We start from the raw sequence: 15,242 nt of genomic DNA, 5'->3' as shown, positions 1-15,242 counted from the left end.
AAAATAAAATTAGAGTGATCGTTTGCATAATTTAAATTTGTTCTGTCCTTCAAGGCCAGTCTTCCCGAGATGGGCCGTACCGATTTGTACCATAGGAAAGCTATCAGTTTCAGAGAACGCTATATGTAGGGTACTGTAATTTTTCTTGAATAAAAAAAAGAACGGCTCCCTTTTTTTTCTTTTTTGGGGGACACGTGGAAATTCGGGGCGATAGGAGACGACGGACAAGGTAGGGATGCATGTCATTTTATTATCTATTTTCTTAGAGAGAACAATACCATCTTGACCATCAATGCGCATATGGGAATTGCAGAGTTAGCTATGATTGCCAGAATTTCCTCTTCGTTTGACCTTTAGTGACAATGCTTTTACTGACTATGTGCATCCTCCAAATCGATAATCAATATCTTAGTGACCTTGGAGCATGCCCATCGATAACCAATCAATAAAAAAATATGCCTAGGCGCAGATCTCAAGGATGGCTCATGCTCGACCCGACAATTAATATCTCAGTCCCCGAAATCGCAATCAATAAAATTGTTTGAGTTCAGGAAAGAATCACGTGACCTTCAGTGGGTTATAGTTTAGACAACAACCACGATGACATTCGGTGACCTTAGTTCAGGCAAGAACCCTAGTTAGTTTTGACAGCAAACACACGATGACCTTGAGTGACATTAGTTTTGACAACAACAACGATGACGTACAGTGACATTCGCTTGGTGGGTGCGCGGTAGTTCAACTTTGAACTTGAAATCAAGATCAAAGTGTGCCAGGATCGCCCTTACTATACTACTCCCAGGAAATTTTATAAAATAAAAACCTGGAAATTTCCTAAATTATCTTAAGATTCCATAAGATCGCAAAAAATAACGTGAAATATAACCTGGTAAATCCGAAGAATTATCAAAATTATATTCCCAAGACGTTTTTTAAGATACATTTAATTTCAAACGACTTCGCAAAGGGGTTCAAGAGTAAGATGTAGAATATGATCCCCAATAATCTTTAAAGAATCGCTAGAATGGTTTCCTGAACAAGAACAGTAACATGTAAAAATAAAACAAAAATACCAATAGGTAGCCCCGAAAAAAAATGCCTCAGATCGACCCGGAAAAAAATTTCTTATAGAATGTGGCCTGTAGAATCCATAATTTCAAACAGTTCCAAGATTGGGCTACTAGTTCAAAAGTTACAGCCCTTTAAATTTTCTTTCGAAATTGGTTTCTAGTCTATAACTTTTGATTGAGAAGTCTGATCGAAAAAGTACGAATTGTTTTGGATTCTACGCACCAAAATTAATAAGAAAAGGTAAATTTCCCGAGAAATTTTGGTGCAGCCGATTTTTGGTAAAAAAGGAAGGTTATACACTGCCTTTTTTTGAGCCCCGAAAAAAAATTGTCTCAGATCGACCCGGAAAAAAAATTTTCTTATAGAATGGGCCTGTAGAATCCATAATTTCAAACAGTTCCAAGATTGGGCTACTAGTTCAAAAGTTACAGCCCTTTGAATTTTTTTTCGAAATTGGTTTCTAGTTATAACTTTTGATTGAGAAGTCTGATCGAAAAAGTACGAATTGTTTTGGATTCTACGCACCAAAATTAATAAGAAAAAGTGTTTTCCCGAGAAATTTTGGTGCAGTCGATTTTTGGTAAAAAAAGGAAGGTTATACACCGCCTTTTTTTGAGGCCCGAAGAAAAAATTGCCTCAGATCGACCCGGAAAAAAATTTTTCTTGTAGAATGTGGCCTGTAGAATCCATAATTTCAAACAGTTCCAAGATTGGGCTATTAGTTCAAAAGTTACAGCCCTTTGAATTTTTTTTCAAAATTGGTTTCTAGTTATAACTTTTGATTGAGAAGTCTAATCGAAAAAGTACGATTGTTTTGGATTCTACGCACCAAAATTAATAAGAAAAAGTGTTTTCCCGAGAAATTTTGGTGTAGTCGATTTTTGGTAAAAAAAAGGAAGGTTAAGTATTCAAATACTATGCGAAGTATTCGAATACTTTACGAAATACTAAATACTTGTGAAAAAGTATTTAATTACAAAGTATTTGAATACTTTAAAGGATTTGAATACTAAAAAGTATTTACAAAATCGAATACTGTCCAGCTCTGACTGTAATTACCTATCTATTTATTATACAGTGGGTTTTTTTAAAACTGGCCATGGGATTTTACATGTTAATTTTTCAACCTCCTGTTATCTTTTATTTTTTGTGAAAATTACAAAGCCTAGCGCTATTATTTTATTCAATATTAACGTTTTCTAGTTATTTACTTCATTTTGTGGAGTAATACTCTGTACAAGGCGAAATTTTGGAATCAAAATAACTTCCTTTCCTTGTGAAAGTTTGTTGAATCCTTACAAATTTTGGATCAAAATTACAAATGACAGATTTTAATCTACCACCAATATAAAATTAAAGCAAACGGAATTAGAAAACATCTTTCTGCTAGGTTTTTCCTTACTTGTGGATATTAAATTGGAATGATTTCAATACTTGTCAGCTCCGACAAAACTGGGCTGAATTTTTCCCGACGGCAAAAGTAAACAGGGGGTTAAAAAATTAGCATGGAAAATCCTATCGCCAGTTTAAAAAAAAATCACTGTATATTTATAATTATGTTCTTTTTGTTTTATTTTTGCAAGTACAACAGCCACAAATAGTTCCAGTGCTTTCAAGAACAGTAATAAAAACACCAAAAGAAATGAACGCGTTTCGAACCCAAAACGGTCATCAGCAATTCTAATAGATTTTGGTCTGGAGAGTTCAAAGATAAACACAGTCGAAGAATCATTTTAAAAATGCCCTTTGAATCTTAAGATTTTCAACTGGAAACATAGGAAGGTTTGTTACCTTTAAAGTAATAAAAACAAAAACACCAAGAAATCCTAGTTAAAGTTTTATTGTAGGGCCTTGGTGTCTTTGTTTGAGTTTCTGATAAGATTTTCAATACATAAATTAAAAAATTTAGCAAAACATTGGAGGAATTTAAGAAATTCCAAGAATAAGTTCAAATGGCCCTGATAAAAGTACCCATAGAAATTCACTACAATTTCAAAAAAATTAAAAAAAGGGACAGGGACAATTTTCAGAGAACTCTAATTCTTTTTCTATATTCTAAATTTATAAGATGAATCCAAAAAATTCGATTGAGATGTAAAGAAATTTCCAAAAATTTTGAGTAATAACACTATTACAAGTAGGTACCTAGAAAATTCCAGAAAGATTTCAGTGAATTCTTAAGAAAATTTGAGACAGGTTCTAGAGGTAGGTACTTGCTAAAGAAAAGTTTCTGTACGACAAAATATGTCTTTTCATCCGCCTTTCTTGAGCTACCGTTAACTGGAAAGTGCTATTGAAAAGAAATGCTGACAATACGTGATAGGTTATAGATTCATTGGATCTCGAACACGCCAATAAAGAGAGAACATGAATCTTAAGCCTATAGATACTGCTTATCCAATTTTAAATTAATTTAATTCGATTTTACGACAAAACCAAAAAATTTCCAAAAAAATCCAGCTATTCTTTTGGCTCTAGCGACCACGGCAAAATAAAAAATAAAGAAAATTATAAGATTTCGAAAGATTCCAAGAAAATCAAATTAAAAATGTTTCAATAAATTGCAAAAAGAATTTTTGAGTAATTCCAAGATCGCTAAATGGTTCACAGGCGGATTCCCGAGAAATTCAAATAAAAAGGAAGAGAAGAAAATTTATTTCAAAAAAGTTTTTGAATATAATTCTAAATGATTTTGCAAAAAAAGTAAAAATGATCTTGCATTTTAAAAAACTTCAGGAAAGTTTCTTGAACAAAATTTGAAACATGAACATTAAAAACGATAATAAAACTGTAATAAAATGAAAGCGTTTTAACCATATAGCGAACGTTATAATCGAATGTTTCTGGTAAGTCGAGCTCCGGCCCCAAAACAGATATAAATATTAAAATTAGAGGATTACATTAAAGAAACAGCCGAAAAATCGAAGAATCGACAGCAAACCTGACGAGTTTGTATGACTACTGACTATTTCTTCATGAACTGGCGATCTACCAAAGCAGTCGCTATGTGTGAATTTTTCGCGACGGTCTTAAGAAGGGGGTAGTGTAATATGACAGTACAAGCCGTGCATAGAAAAATACGAAACGGTCACGTTCCGTAGAGATGGGGCAGACGGTTAATATTTTTGACCAATCTGAACCTTAACGCCCTGGGGAAAACTGGAAGGACTTGTACCTTATTCCATGTTAGTCCCAATAAACGATTTATTTTAGTATTATTATATAATCTGATTGTGACTTTTGGTAGAAGATCTTTCGTAAGAGTGGTTAGTTTAAATAAGTATAAACAAAATATAAAGTAACAATAGAATTGACAATTGTAAATTCAATCTTACCTTTCTACAAGCTTCGAACCGTTTGTCATTCAGTATCTGCGTGCAAAAGTTCTGGGCGGATGATTTTAACGTGGCCCTTGTACACAAATCCTCTTGTTCCGGTTGGTCCTCGCAGGTGACTACAAAATAAAATCAAAGAAAGCTCAGCGATAACGGAAACTACCTACCTCCAACGGGATCCGCCTGCCAGCTCTTAACCAACGTCGCGATATTCTTGAAGAACAGTCCATTTCTACCGATCAAGTCATTGTACTCGTCACCGTCGTACAAGCCGCAGAGTCCCGACGTCTTGTTCCACAACCGCTCGCCGACGTCCACCTGGATAAATGATTGGGTGTCCCATCTCAATCGCAGACCCAGAACGTCGATGCTGGCGATAATGTAATGGGCTGATATGTCGGTGATGAGACCAGGTAGTCGGCTTGGAATGGGAAGGCTCTTTCCATTGTTGGTAAGAACGGGAAGTCCGTCATCTGGAACATATTGGTGTAACAGGTAGAAGGGCGCGTGACGATGAAGACGCACATGTACGACTCAAAATGTACTCCCTATTCTGCAGGTATATCTTAATGACTTTGTAGCAGTGGTCTGGTCCCTCGGCGCATTCCGCGGCCTCTTCTACGTTAATACTGAACGTGTTGTCGACGTTGTCGCTTATTAACGTAAAAGCGCATGGTGACTTGAAGCTGAAACTCAAAGTGAGCATTTGGGCGCGTTACCTATGTCGTGGTCACCTGAAGATTTCGCCGTCGAAGGTTTTCACATGCGAGTCACTCCACATGAAGCACATGCCTGGATGTGGAGCGACCGCAGGCTTCTCCTCGCTCTCAGTCTCGTAGTCCTCATAGTCCAATTCGTTTATTTCGCGAACAGACCGAGATCCTAGAAGAGTAGACCTTTAAATCGGCAATCTATTGTTTGGGTAGGGCAGCCTGATACACTCAACAAGAAACCGGACATGCCAATTGTTCCAGTTTCCTGTCCAAATAAGGTTCTTATCGCGAAATTCAATGACTATTGTTATTACAAAATGCAGGGTTTTTACCGCATTTCTTCCGTTCTTGTGACCTACTTATGAATTCGTTACAAAAAGGAACTTACTTTTGGCGTGCGATAAAGTATTATGTCCGTCTGCTTCTTGGGGGCTGAAATTAAAAAAAAGAGATAGAGTTAAGTCATACTCGTTTTGGCCCTTTTACCCTTAAATCATACAGATCTATTTTGAGTGTTGATAAAAAATTGTCAGTCGACATTTGGTTTGTCTATTTTCTTAAAAAAAAAGGGGCTAAAATAGAAATCGAGTCATTTGAACGTTGAATGAAATCGAATCCATTCCTGCTGAAGATAGACAAATTGGGAAAACATCAAAGAGAAGATTCAACAGTGCAACAATGTACTTTATAGGGGCTTATTTTGTAAAAAGGGATGCTTAAGACTATCAAATTTTGTATGGCGGAATTGATATCTGAAAAATTTCAACTGAAACTGTCTTCCTCAAACGGCCCAAAAAGTTAGACTTTGAATGTGAAGGGTGCACGTCGACGGGATGAACTGGATATTGAAAAATATTCGAGATCCCTAGTACTAAAAATAATATTCCAAGGACTTCATCACTTACGAACAGGAACGTGGGATCCATAGGAAATTTAGGACAACATTTACATAAAAGTTGCCCAATCATTTCTGGAAAAGTGGAGTTGAACCAGGTCGAAGGCAGTGGGAAGTTGACTTTCCCCTATTTGCTTTCCCACTGTTTTTCGAAGAACCTAAAATTGAAAAATGGCTTACCTGCAAATGAAACATAAAATAATGGCCGCACTTGATATGGCCAAGCGCAGATCCATTTTGGGTATTTCACTCAACAAACTGCGAAGCAGTACTGTTTTCGAAATAATTCTGTTGCGATTTAAAAAGACTTTGCTCGCAATTATTAATTAAGTAGGTAATCGAAATCCGACCACATTGAGCACATACATGTTGATTTAATTCATCGATCGATAAACTGGACAAAGAATCCAATAAATGGACGCAGGAAAAGTCATTGTTAAGTAAAATAAAGGGCACTTCCTATAATTTTTACGGTGGCTTTATTTTACTCGAACAGGATTTCGCGCTTTTGCGTGTAGCAATTTAATTGTTACCTCGTAGATTATTATTTTGTATGTACAGGATGTTACCTACTAAACATTTCTGGCAAACGCCGCATTGTCTTCAACATGATCTTCAAATACCAAACTTGTATTTTAGGAAAATGGTGGTTTTTCTAAGAAATCTTGGACCACATATTAAAACAATAATTTTGATGAACTTGTAAGAAAACCATAATATTTCGGGCGGATTTCAATTCAGCTTTTTCATTAATGGTCTTTATCTTTTTTAAATACGCTCTATGCTTTCATTAATAAAAATCAATTCTACTATAATACTATACTTGGCCCTCAACATACTACAATCGCCAGTGACTGATATCGAAAATCACATGCAAATGTATTAATTGGTGGTAACTTTCGAAAGCTTCTTGGAATCTTCTTTACATATCTTTGGAATTTTTTTTTTTGAATTCTTTGCCAATTTTTTACAGGTCCCTGAAAATCCTTCAGGATACCTTTTTGGAATTTTTTGAAATTGTATTTTTTTTAATTATCTTGAATTCTTGGAATACTAATATCTTTAAAGGCTTGTGGTTTTGTTTCAGTTCTTGTTACCGATAAACGGCTAAGTAAAGAATTTCTTTGTTTCCAGTTTAAAATTCTGCTTACAGTTTAACCATGATATATTCTTCTAATCATTATAGAAATTTGCAGGTGTGTTAGAAATTTCCAAAAATCTTTGATTTGACCTATCAGAAATATATTGGAAATGCTTTACAAAATTTTGCAATCTGTGATTTTTCTGGACTCGATAGATGCTTATTGCCAAAATACTTTTGCTATTAACTTAATTTTGCTAATTTTAATATTTCTTATCCCATACCTCCATGGGACAAGAAGGTGTACCCACTTTTAGACAACCTTTCGTCCAACGCAATAACCAAATGTAATGGCAAGGGTCGAAGACCTCACTTGCATTTAAAGAAGTGTGTCCTGTTATCTCCTTTCAAAATCTGAAATTGGAAATCGGTTTGATTGAAGTCGATTAAATACGCAATTCAATATACAGGGTGGTGACTTGCGTAACGCATCATAGGGATTTCAATGTAAAATTCATAACATGCGATTATTGGCTCCCCAAATTATTTTGGAGCAAAAATGTATTAAAGTTTTTTGTAGAAAAATTTTTTTTACGCCCATCGGGTATTAGTATTCAATTTTTTTCATAATAAAGACGGAAAATTGGAAAAATAAAACCCGCATCTTTTTCAATAATCTGCGATGCCATGGAATTTTCTAAAACAAAAAGATATCCAGTTAGGTATCAATTAGCAGCAGTTCGAAATGGATTTTATGATCGACTTGGTTACTGTCTTGCAGTTAATGGTGACTTATTCGAACATTTATTGTAAATTGTTATATTAGGAAACCGTTTTTAGTAACTTTGTTTTTCTTTATGTCGAATTCGCTGTTCTAAATATAATACTTTTTGATAGAATGTGATTTGTTTTATAGCAGACATTCCATGGCATGGCGGATATTGGCGTAGTTTTTGTATTATAAAATTCCATGGCATCACAGATTATAGAAAAAGATTATTTTCCGTCTTTATTATGCAAAAACTTGAAAACTAATACGGTCGATTGATGTAAAAAAAATTTTTCTACAAAAAACCTTAATACATTTTTGCTCTAAAATAATTTGGGGAGCCAATTCGTGGGCGTGGGTTCGAATCCCACTTCTGAAACTTTAGGCGACTGCGATTTTGAATATTTTTAATAAGAACAATAAATTTACAATAATATCAAGAAAACTGAACAATCATTTTAACACGAAAAAAGTCAAACTCGCCATCCTCTTCTCTAAAACATGCTCGTGTCGTAGTTCCAGTAACGGTCGCTTCGGCGCACTAATCGTCCGGAGCGGGTTGCCAGAGTCGGACTCCCGCAGCTTTGCATGTTATGAATTTTACATTGAAATCCCTATGATGCGTTACGCAAGTCACCACCCTGTATAATGGGCTATCAAACATGAATGGCGGTCGAGTCGCCTTTGGAAATTCAACTTAAGTACGATTTACCATATAAACAAAAATTACAAAATTACAAAAATTATTACCATAAGAAATACATTGTAAACTTCAAGGCAAAAATGCGAGGTTGATTCCCAAATGAAATACTAAGTGTTTAGTATCACTCGTTTTGTAATTTTCTGCTCTATCGAGTGACTTAAAAAACTAATATGGCGTCCATTTAAAATAAGGAAGTTGTCAATATCTCGAAAACTGACATTAAAAAAAATTGAATTTATCCCATCCAATCTTGCAACTTTTATTTGAAACTTTTTTCGATAGCTCTCTTTGTTACTAAAATATTTCAACTTTTAAAAAATGTCGATTTTCACTTTTTTTCCAATTATCAAGGGTAATACTAAGCGATCAAAAATGATTTGCTGTCGAGTCGCCTTTGAAATTTTTGTTTAGGTACATGGAAAATCGTATTTAACTTGAACTTCCAAAGGCTACTCGACAGCAACTCATTTTTGATCGCCCGTTATAACAATACCTTGATAAATAGTCGACTATATTGATTGCATCTAAATTTCGATTGTATTTTATAATAATTTAACGAGACATATTAATTTTGGCGTAAATAAGCTCGAGAGCGAAGCTCGAGGGCTTTCATCTTTGATTATTAACGTCAAAAGTATGTCGAGTCAAATTAATAAATACAAGAGAAATTTAGCCGCAATCAAAATAGTCGCTATTAATCAAGGTCGTGTTATATTTATGAAGATTATTTCTTGAATCCAATTATTTATATCAGAGAGGCATATTCACAAAATGAAACAATTTGATATGATTTCCCGTTCCCGTCTCTTGGCATTACGTGCGCCTCGCGAATTTTTGAATTCACACGCTTGAAATGGATCTATTTTTATGTTAACTTTTTGTAATCCCTAGGTACAGATGTCTTCAGGTCGCTTCAACAGCCGTCTGTGCGACTTAACGACAGTCATGGTATGACCGCCGGGACCGCCAGCTTTACATGCCCTCCGAAGCATGGTAGTCAGATGTTCTGTACCACTAAAAACTGGCAAGTTGTGGGATTCGAACTCACAGCCTGTGAGCTTAGAGTCCAAGACTGGCTACACTTTTTGTAATACAATGCTTGAACAATTTTTGTTGTAGAATTCCACATATACATTTTACAGTATATCTTCTTTATAATCTTCCCCATTTTCTTTTTTCATGTTCCAGGCCCAATCCTTTAAAGTATTCAGTTTTGTGAACGGTGTTGATTCATTTAGGTCATATTGACGATGCTCGCAAAATTTGGTAAACTGCCTCCATACGGTATTTTTTACTCCTCACTGTATTATGCGGGATCGTAGACTGGGCCCAACTTTTGTCATTTTAACCGAATCTGTAATAATAACAAAGATAGCCATGTTATCCTATTATTTATTTAGACACCCTGTATAATGTGTTTCAAGACTGTTTGAAAATTCATTACACATCTATATTTTATTAGATTAAAGAATTGCAGCACGTCTACGTCAGAAAGTTCGTAAAATTTAAACTAGGCAAGTATACTATTTACAGCACAATTACGAGACACGATAAATAATGTACCTACTCCATAAGAAAAGCTGCAATTGAACTTACATATCCAAGAGCTAGAATGAAAAAAGCACCGCTAACTTGAGTAAGCGTCAATCCTGTTTCGAAATCGTGGTCGAGGTCTGGAGCTACACCGTAGTGCGAGTCAGATGCCGGTGCCCCAGGGTGTACGATGTAGGTATAATCAACTTTCTGGGTAAGCCAACTATGACAACCAGATTCATACAAATAAGATATGATTCGATTTAAGCTGGGAAGAAAGTAATTACCCTTGGTCATGATAAAGCAGTATTGATGATCTAGACCTGGAGAGTCATCCACAAAAAAATTGGGCGCTTTTCCTTTTAAATAGCTTGCTGTAACGGATGGATATTGTTTGGGCGTTTGGACTTGTGACCTTCTTGATATTGCGAAGTAATTTGTATGGTTCAACTTGCTTAAATAATGAGTATAGCCACTGTCTTTCAATACAATCAGCCTGTTCCTGATTCCTTTAAAACTTTCCAAATGATCACCAAAATACTGATAGTAGACAGTTCTCTGGACGTAGATTTCCATGGTGCTCTTTTCCAACTGGTCGATATTGTTAATTGAGTCCTCGTTTTTAGGCAATACCAAGATATTGATTAAATTTGATGTATAACCTGTTTGAATGTGGATTACGTATACCAGGTAGAAGATAACCAAAATCCTCAAAGCAATTCTACGGGGTTCGTTTGATATGGACACACCCAAAACTAGGCTTATAACATCAACATAGACAGCAGTAACAGTTCTAGAAGATTCGGTCTTGCGGAGAATAAGCCACCAAGTCAAGGTTACTGCAATTAGTGTAACAATTACAATGATCCATAAGACACCCTTAAATGGTAAAAAATATGTAACGGATGGTGATATAACGTGTGGTTTTTGTCCCATCCAGACGTAACTTTCCGTCCAAAATCCATCGCTATTGTCAGCTACGTTAAGCACCCCTTTCTTCAACATATATATTACCATGTCGTTCTCTTGAACTAATTCGAGAAATGTATCTATGGTCATGTCATCCGAGCGTATTACTCTTGCATTTAGAAAGTTTTCCATCACTTCTAAAATGGACACAATTATAAGATCTACCAGTGCGTATATGGTTTCACAATTCCGTATTTTCTTGCTCCAGTAATTACCGGACATCCCTCAAAGTTTCGGACGTAATCATCAAATATAACGGACAACCTCGAATCGTACTGTTGGTAGCGAAAAGCCGTTGGCACTTTCCCGCAATGATTTTGTTTGTCAAATGGATTGCCTGTAATAACCGTTGCATTTCTTCCGTCAAATTCGGTTTTGTATTGAATTACAACTACTTTTGTTATATGCAAACTCCAAAAAATACGAAACGTTTGAGCTAAATTTTTCTCGGCCGTGATTAGCAGAAAACGTCCACGATTTGACCTTCCATGTTCCCAAATAGGAATTCCCATAAATTTTTGGATTGTTCTTGCGAATTTATCTAGACTTTTCGCTTCTATAACGTAATCATTGTCATATTTACCGTAATATCCGGTAATCGATTCACTAATGATTAAGCGAGGAACGTTCAAATTACTTGGAAAGTATTCTGGATGGTCATTAAAAATATAAGCAAAGGATACGTTTTTAGGAAAAACCTTATCTAACACCTCAACAATACACTGGGGGACAAACTTTTGCGGTTGTAATTTGGCGATTTCTTGATTACTCGCGTACTGCGTCACCATACATAGCAGTACAATAAAACGCCACGCTGCCATTTCTAAATACCTTACATGTCGAAAGGGCACCGTAGAACTAACTACCTACTTACAACATGCACACGTAGTGTGGAAAGTATGTTTTTGGAGTAATTGTACAAAATGAGGAAAATCTAATTTACTATTCAATAGAAAATGATTTGTACATTAAGCTCTAATTCTACAGTAAAGCTATGCAGTAAAGCAAAAAACTAATTGATCTATATTTATGTTTCAAAGTCGAGTACAAGTTTTACCGGTTAATTAGATCGAAAGGTAGGTAATTTGTTTGAAACAAAAGTCAGTCATAAATAAGTGATAGTATACGTACTTTATTATACTGACGATGCATTGATGTCCTCGGATAGAATTTTGTATTGTAAAGTAAATTTAATTGTGTGATTTATTTATATAAAGTTCATTCTTAATTTGATTGACAATTCAATATTCATCACTTACTTGCAGACAAACTTAATTTATAATGCTAAATTCATTATTCATCACTTCTATATCGAGGTTAAGACTAAGACTAAACAAAATTCAATTTGCTTATACAGGTATGGAAAAAAAACTATCTAGAGGAATATCGAATCAGCGAATTATATTAGTGTCTCAGAAAGTAATTTTAAAAGAATACGCTTACTTGTGATCCTAATCGTATGTATTTGTATTATAATTATAGACTTCCGGAAGATGTTAACCGGACGTACTATAATTTAGCTACCAATCTTTCAAAATGAATCCATTCTTTCTTTATTCGTAGAGCTGTTTTCTACTAACACATGCATTCTCGACGGAGGTCCATGCCATTTGCAAAAGCTGTAGGTATTATTTTAGCACCATATCCTGAGAGGACACCTGTACTCGAGTACTTCGTATTATTAATAAGCAGACTATCTTTGCTGTTCTCCTTCTTCCAGGATGTTGCTGGAAACTGTTCTGTTTGTCGTCGTGAATATATAAAGGGTTTTCCAATAAGAGGTGCTATTTTGATATTCAAAGGAAAATGCCATTTTTTAAGATAAATGATCGGATATTTATTACATTATAAAGAGGAAGGTATGCCGTTAATAATGGAAAATAACATCAGCTAAATGACCACCATGACCACGCCTACAGGACCATATCTTTTTTATGAAATTTTCCATAACCAAATCGCAAAGTGGCTGGCCTATGTCCTCGATAGCCTCAATTCCACCTTTGAGGTCTTGAATCGATGCTGGGTTGTTGGCGTAGACCTTGTCTTTCACGTGGCCCCAAAGGAAGAAGGCGCAAGGTGTCATATCACAAGATCTCAGTGGCCAATTGTGATCACCTCTTCGAGAGATGACACGTACGGCCCGGAAACTTTTCCCGTAAAAGATCAATGGTTTCGTTGTTTGTGTTGAGGCGTGTATCGTTCGATTTTTATTAATGGCCTAGTGTCTACTTGTCTATTGCCAAAAAATGAGAGCTTCAAAACTGACATCTACCGAAATAGCGGGCTATTCAAAATAACACCTCTTATTGGAAAACCCGTTAGTATGTGGTATTATCGATAATAAAACTATCCTGACTAAACTTCAACATTTGTTCAAAATATTCTTCTAATAAGCCGGCGTTCCTGTCCACGTGTAGTCTGCCGGTTTTTTGGATTTAAAGAAACGCAATTCTTCTTTAAGAAAGCCCACAGGAACTCCCTATGATGGCAATTATAACCATGGTCGCTCTTCCAGGCGGCGCCTTAATACCTGCAGACACTTTTGTTATTATTTTATAAGAATTAACAAAATGTTAATAACAATTGAAGGGAATAAAAATACGTTCTTTCTTCTAAAGTCAAATTAGTACACATATGGTAATAAAGGTGAAGGGGATAATATTGTTTAATATTGAAGTGCGGGGCCCGAGTACTGCAGTTTCCGAGCTGTTTGTATACAGGCTGGTGACTTGCGTAACGCATCATAGGGATTTCAATGTAAAATTCATAACATGTGATTATTGGCTCCCCAAATTATTTTAGAGCAAACATTTTGTACTAAGGTTTTTTGTAGAAAAAAATTTTTTACGTCAATCAACCGTATTAGTATTCAATTTTTTGCATAATAAAGGCGGAAAATCGGAAAAATAAAACCCACATCTTTCTCAAGAATCCGGGATGCCATGTAATTTTATAATACAAAAACTACGCCAATATCCGTCATGCCATGGAATGTCTGCTATAAAACAAATCAAATTCTATCAAAAAGTATTATATTTAGAACAGCGAAGACATACCAAATTACTAAAAACCGCTTCCTAACATAACAATTTACAATAAATGTTTGAATAAGTCACCATTAACTGCAAGACAGTAACCAAGTCGATCATAAAATCCATTTCGAACTGCTGCTAATAAATTAATAGGCAGAGCTGGGCAGTATTCGATTTTGTAAATACTTTTTAGTATTCAAATCCTTTAAAGTATTCAAATACTTTGTAATTAAATAACTCAAATACTTTCACAAATATTTAGTATTCGAATACTTTGCAAGGTATTTGAATACTTTGAGAAGTATTCGAATACTTCGCATAGTATTTGAATACTTAACCTTCCTTTTTTACCAAAAATTGACTACTCCAAAATTTCTCGGGAAAACAATTTTTCTTATTAATTTTGGTGCGTATAATCCAAAAAGGATTCGTACTTTTTCGATTAGACCTCTCAATAAAAAGATATTGACAAAAAACCAATTTTGAAAAAAAATTCAAAGGGCTGTAACTTTTGATGTAGTAGCCCAATCTTCAAACTGTTTGAAATTATGGATTCTACAGGCCACAATCTATAAGAAAATTTTTTTTCCGGGTCGATCCGAGACAATTTTTTTTTCGGGCCTCAAAAAAGGCAGTGTATAACCTTCCTTTTTTACCAAAAATCGACTACACCAAAATTTCTCGGGAAAACACTTTTTCTTATTAATTTTGGTCCGTAGAATCCAAAACAATTCGTACTTTTTCGATTAGACCTCTCAATTAAAACATTATGGACAAAAAACAAATTTCGAAAAAAAATTCAAATGGCTGTAACTTTTGATCTAGTAGCCCAATCTTCAAACTGTTTGAAATTATGGGGATTCTACGGGCCAAATTCTATAAGAAAATGTTTTTTCCCGGTCGATCTCAGACAATTTTTTTTCCGGTCTCAAAAAAAGGCAGTACTTTTAAGTTATTCAAATATTTGAGAACAATTTACAAATGTTTAGGGAAAGTTTCCATTGTCAAAATCAAATATAAAAATCTGATACAACTGAATACCAAACGATCCTGGAGTGAAACTTTTTGACTCGATAGTCTACGTAACTTAAAAACAATAAGGACCTTTCTTATATCCTTAAAACCATGTGTACCAATTTTC

At 35.0% G+C, this 15,242-nt stretch overlaps 2 protein-coding genes across 7 annotated transcripts; both read right to left on the bottom strand.

Annotated features, from left to right (window-relative positions):
* Positions 1–4,036: 4,036 nt before the first annotated feature.
* Positions 4,037–6,277, bottom strand: LOC116176187 (BMP-binding endothelial regulator protein-like). Its single transcript, XM_031494666.1, has 7 exons — positions 6,195–6,277; positions 5,508–5,551; positions 5,141–5,288; positions 4,932–5,092; positions 4,574–4,879; positions 4,407–4,525; positions 4,037–4,099 (listed from the first exon to the last, which is right to left on the bottom strand). The coding sequence occupies exons 1-7, from the start codon at positions 6,248–6,250 to the stop codon at positions 4,037–4,039; spliced, it is 897 nt and encodes a 298-aa protein (XP_031350526.1). The 5' UTR covers positions 6,251–6,277.
* A 2,974-nt stretch (positions 6,278–9,251) lies between these two features.
* Positions 9,252–12,117, bottom strand: LOC116175393. Of its 6 annotated transcripts, XR_004146301.1 has the most exons (3): positions 10,388–12,111; positions 10,164–10,323; positions 9,252–9,921 (listed from the first exon to the last, which is right to left on the bottom strand). XR_004146301.1 is itself a non-coding variant. In XM_031493491.1 (2 exons), the coding sequence occupies exons 1-2, from the start codon at positions 11,289–11,291 to the stop codon at positions 9,907–9,909; spliced, it is 1,143 nt and encodes a 380-aa protein (XP_031349351.1). In that variant the 5' UTR covers positions 11,292–12,117; the 3' UTR covers positions 9,252–9,906. The 6 variants fall into 6 exon arrangements, 5 of the variants coding, with proteins under 5 accessions (XP_031349351.1, XP_031349352.1, XP_031349350.1 ...); XM_031493491.1 differs by having other exon boundaries at positions 10,164–12,117; XM_031493492.1 differs by lacking the exon at positions 9,252–9,921 and having other exon boundaries at positions 9,961–11,206; positions 11,255–12,116.
* Between the last annotated feature and the right edge of the window lie 3,125 nt (positions 12,118–15,242).

This window comes from Photinus pyralis, unplaced genomic scaffold (genome assembly GCF_008802855.1).
Source record: "Photinus pyralis isolate 1611_PpyrPB1 unplaced genomic scaffold, Ppyr1.3 Ppyr1.4_LG7, whole genome shotgun sequence".
In the NCBI taxonomy this organism is placed as follows: Eukaryota; Metazoa; Arthropoda; class Insecta; order Coleoptera; family Lampyridae; genus Photinus; species Photinus pyralis.
This window is presented reverse-complemented; position numbering and strand designations above follow the sequence as displayed.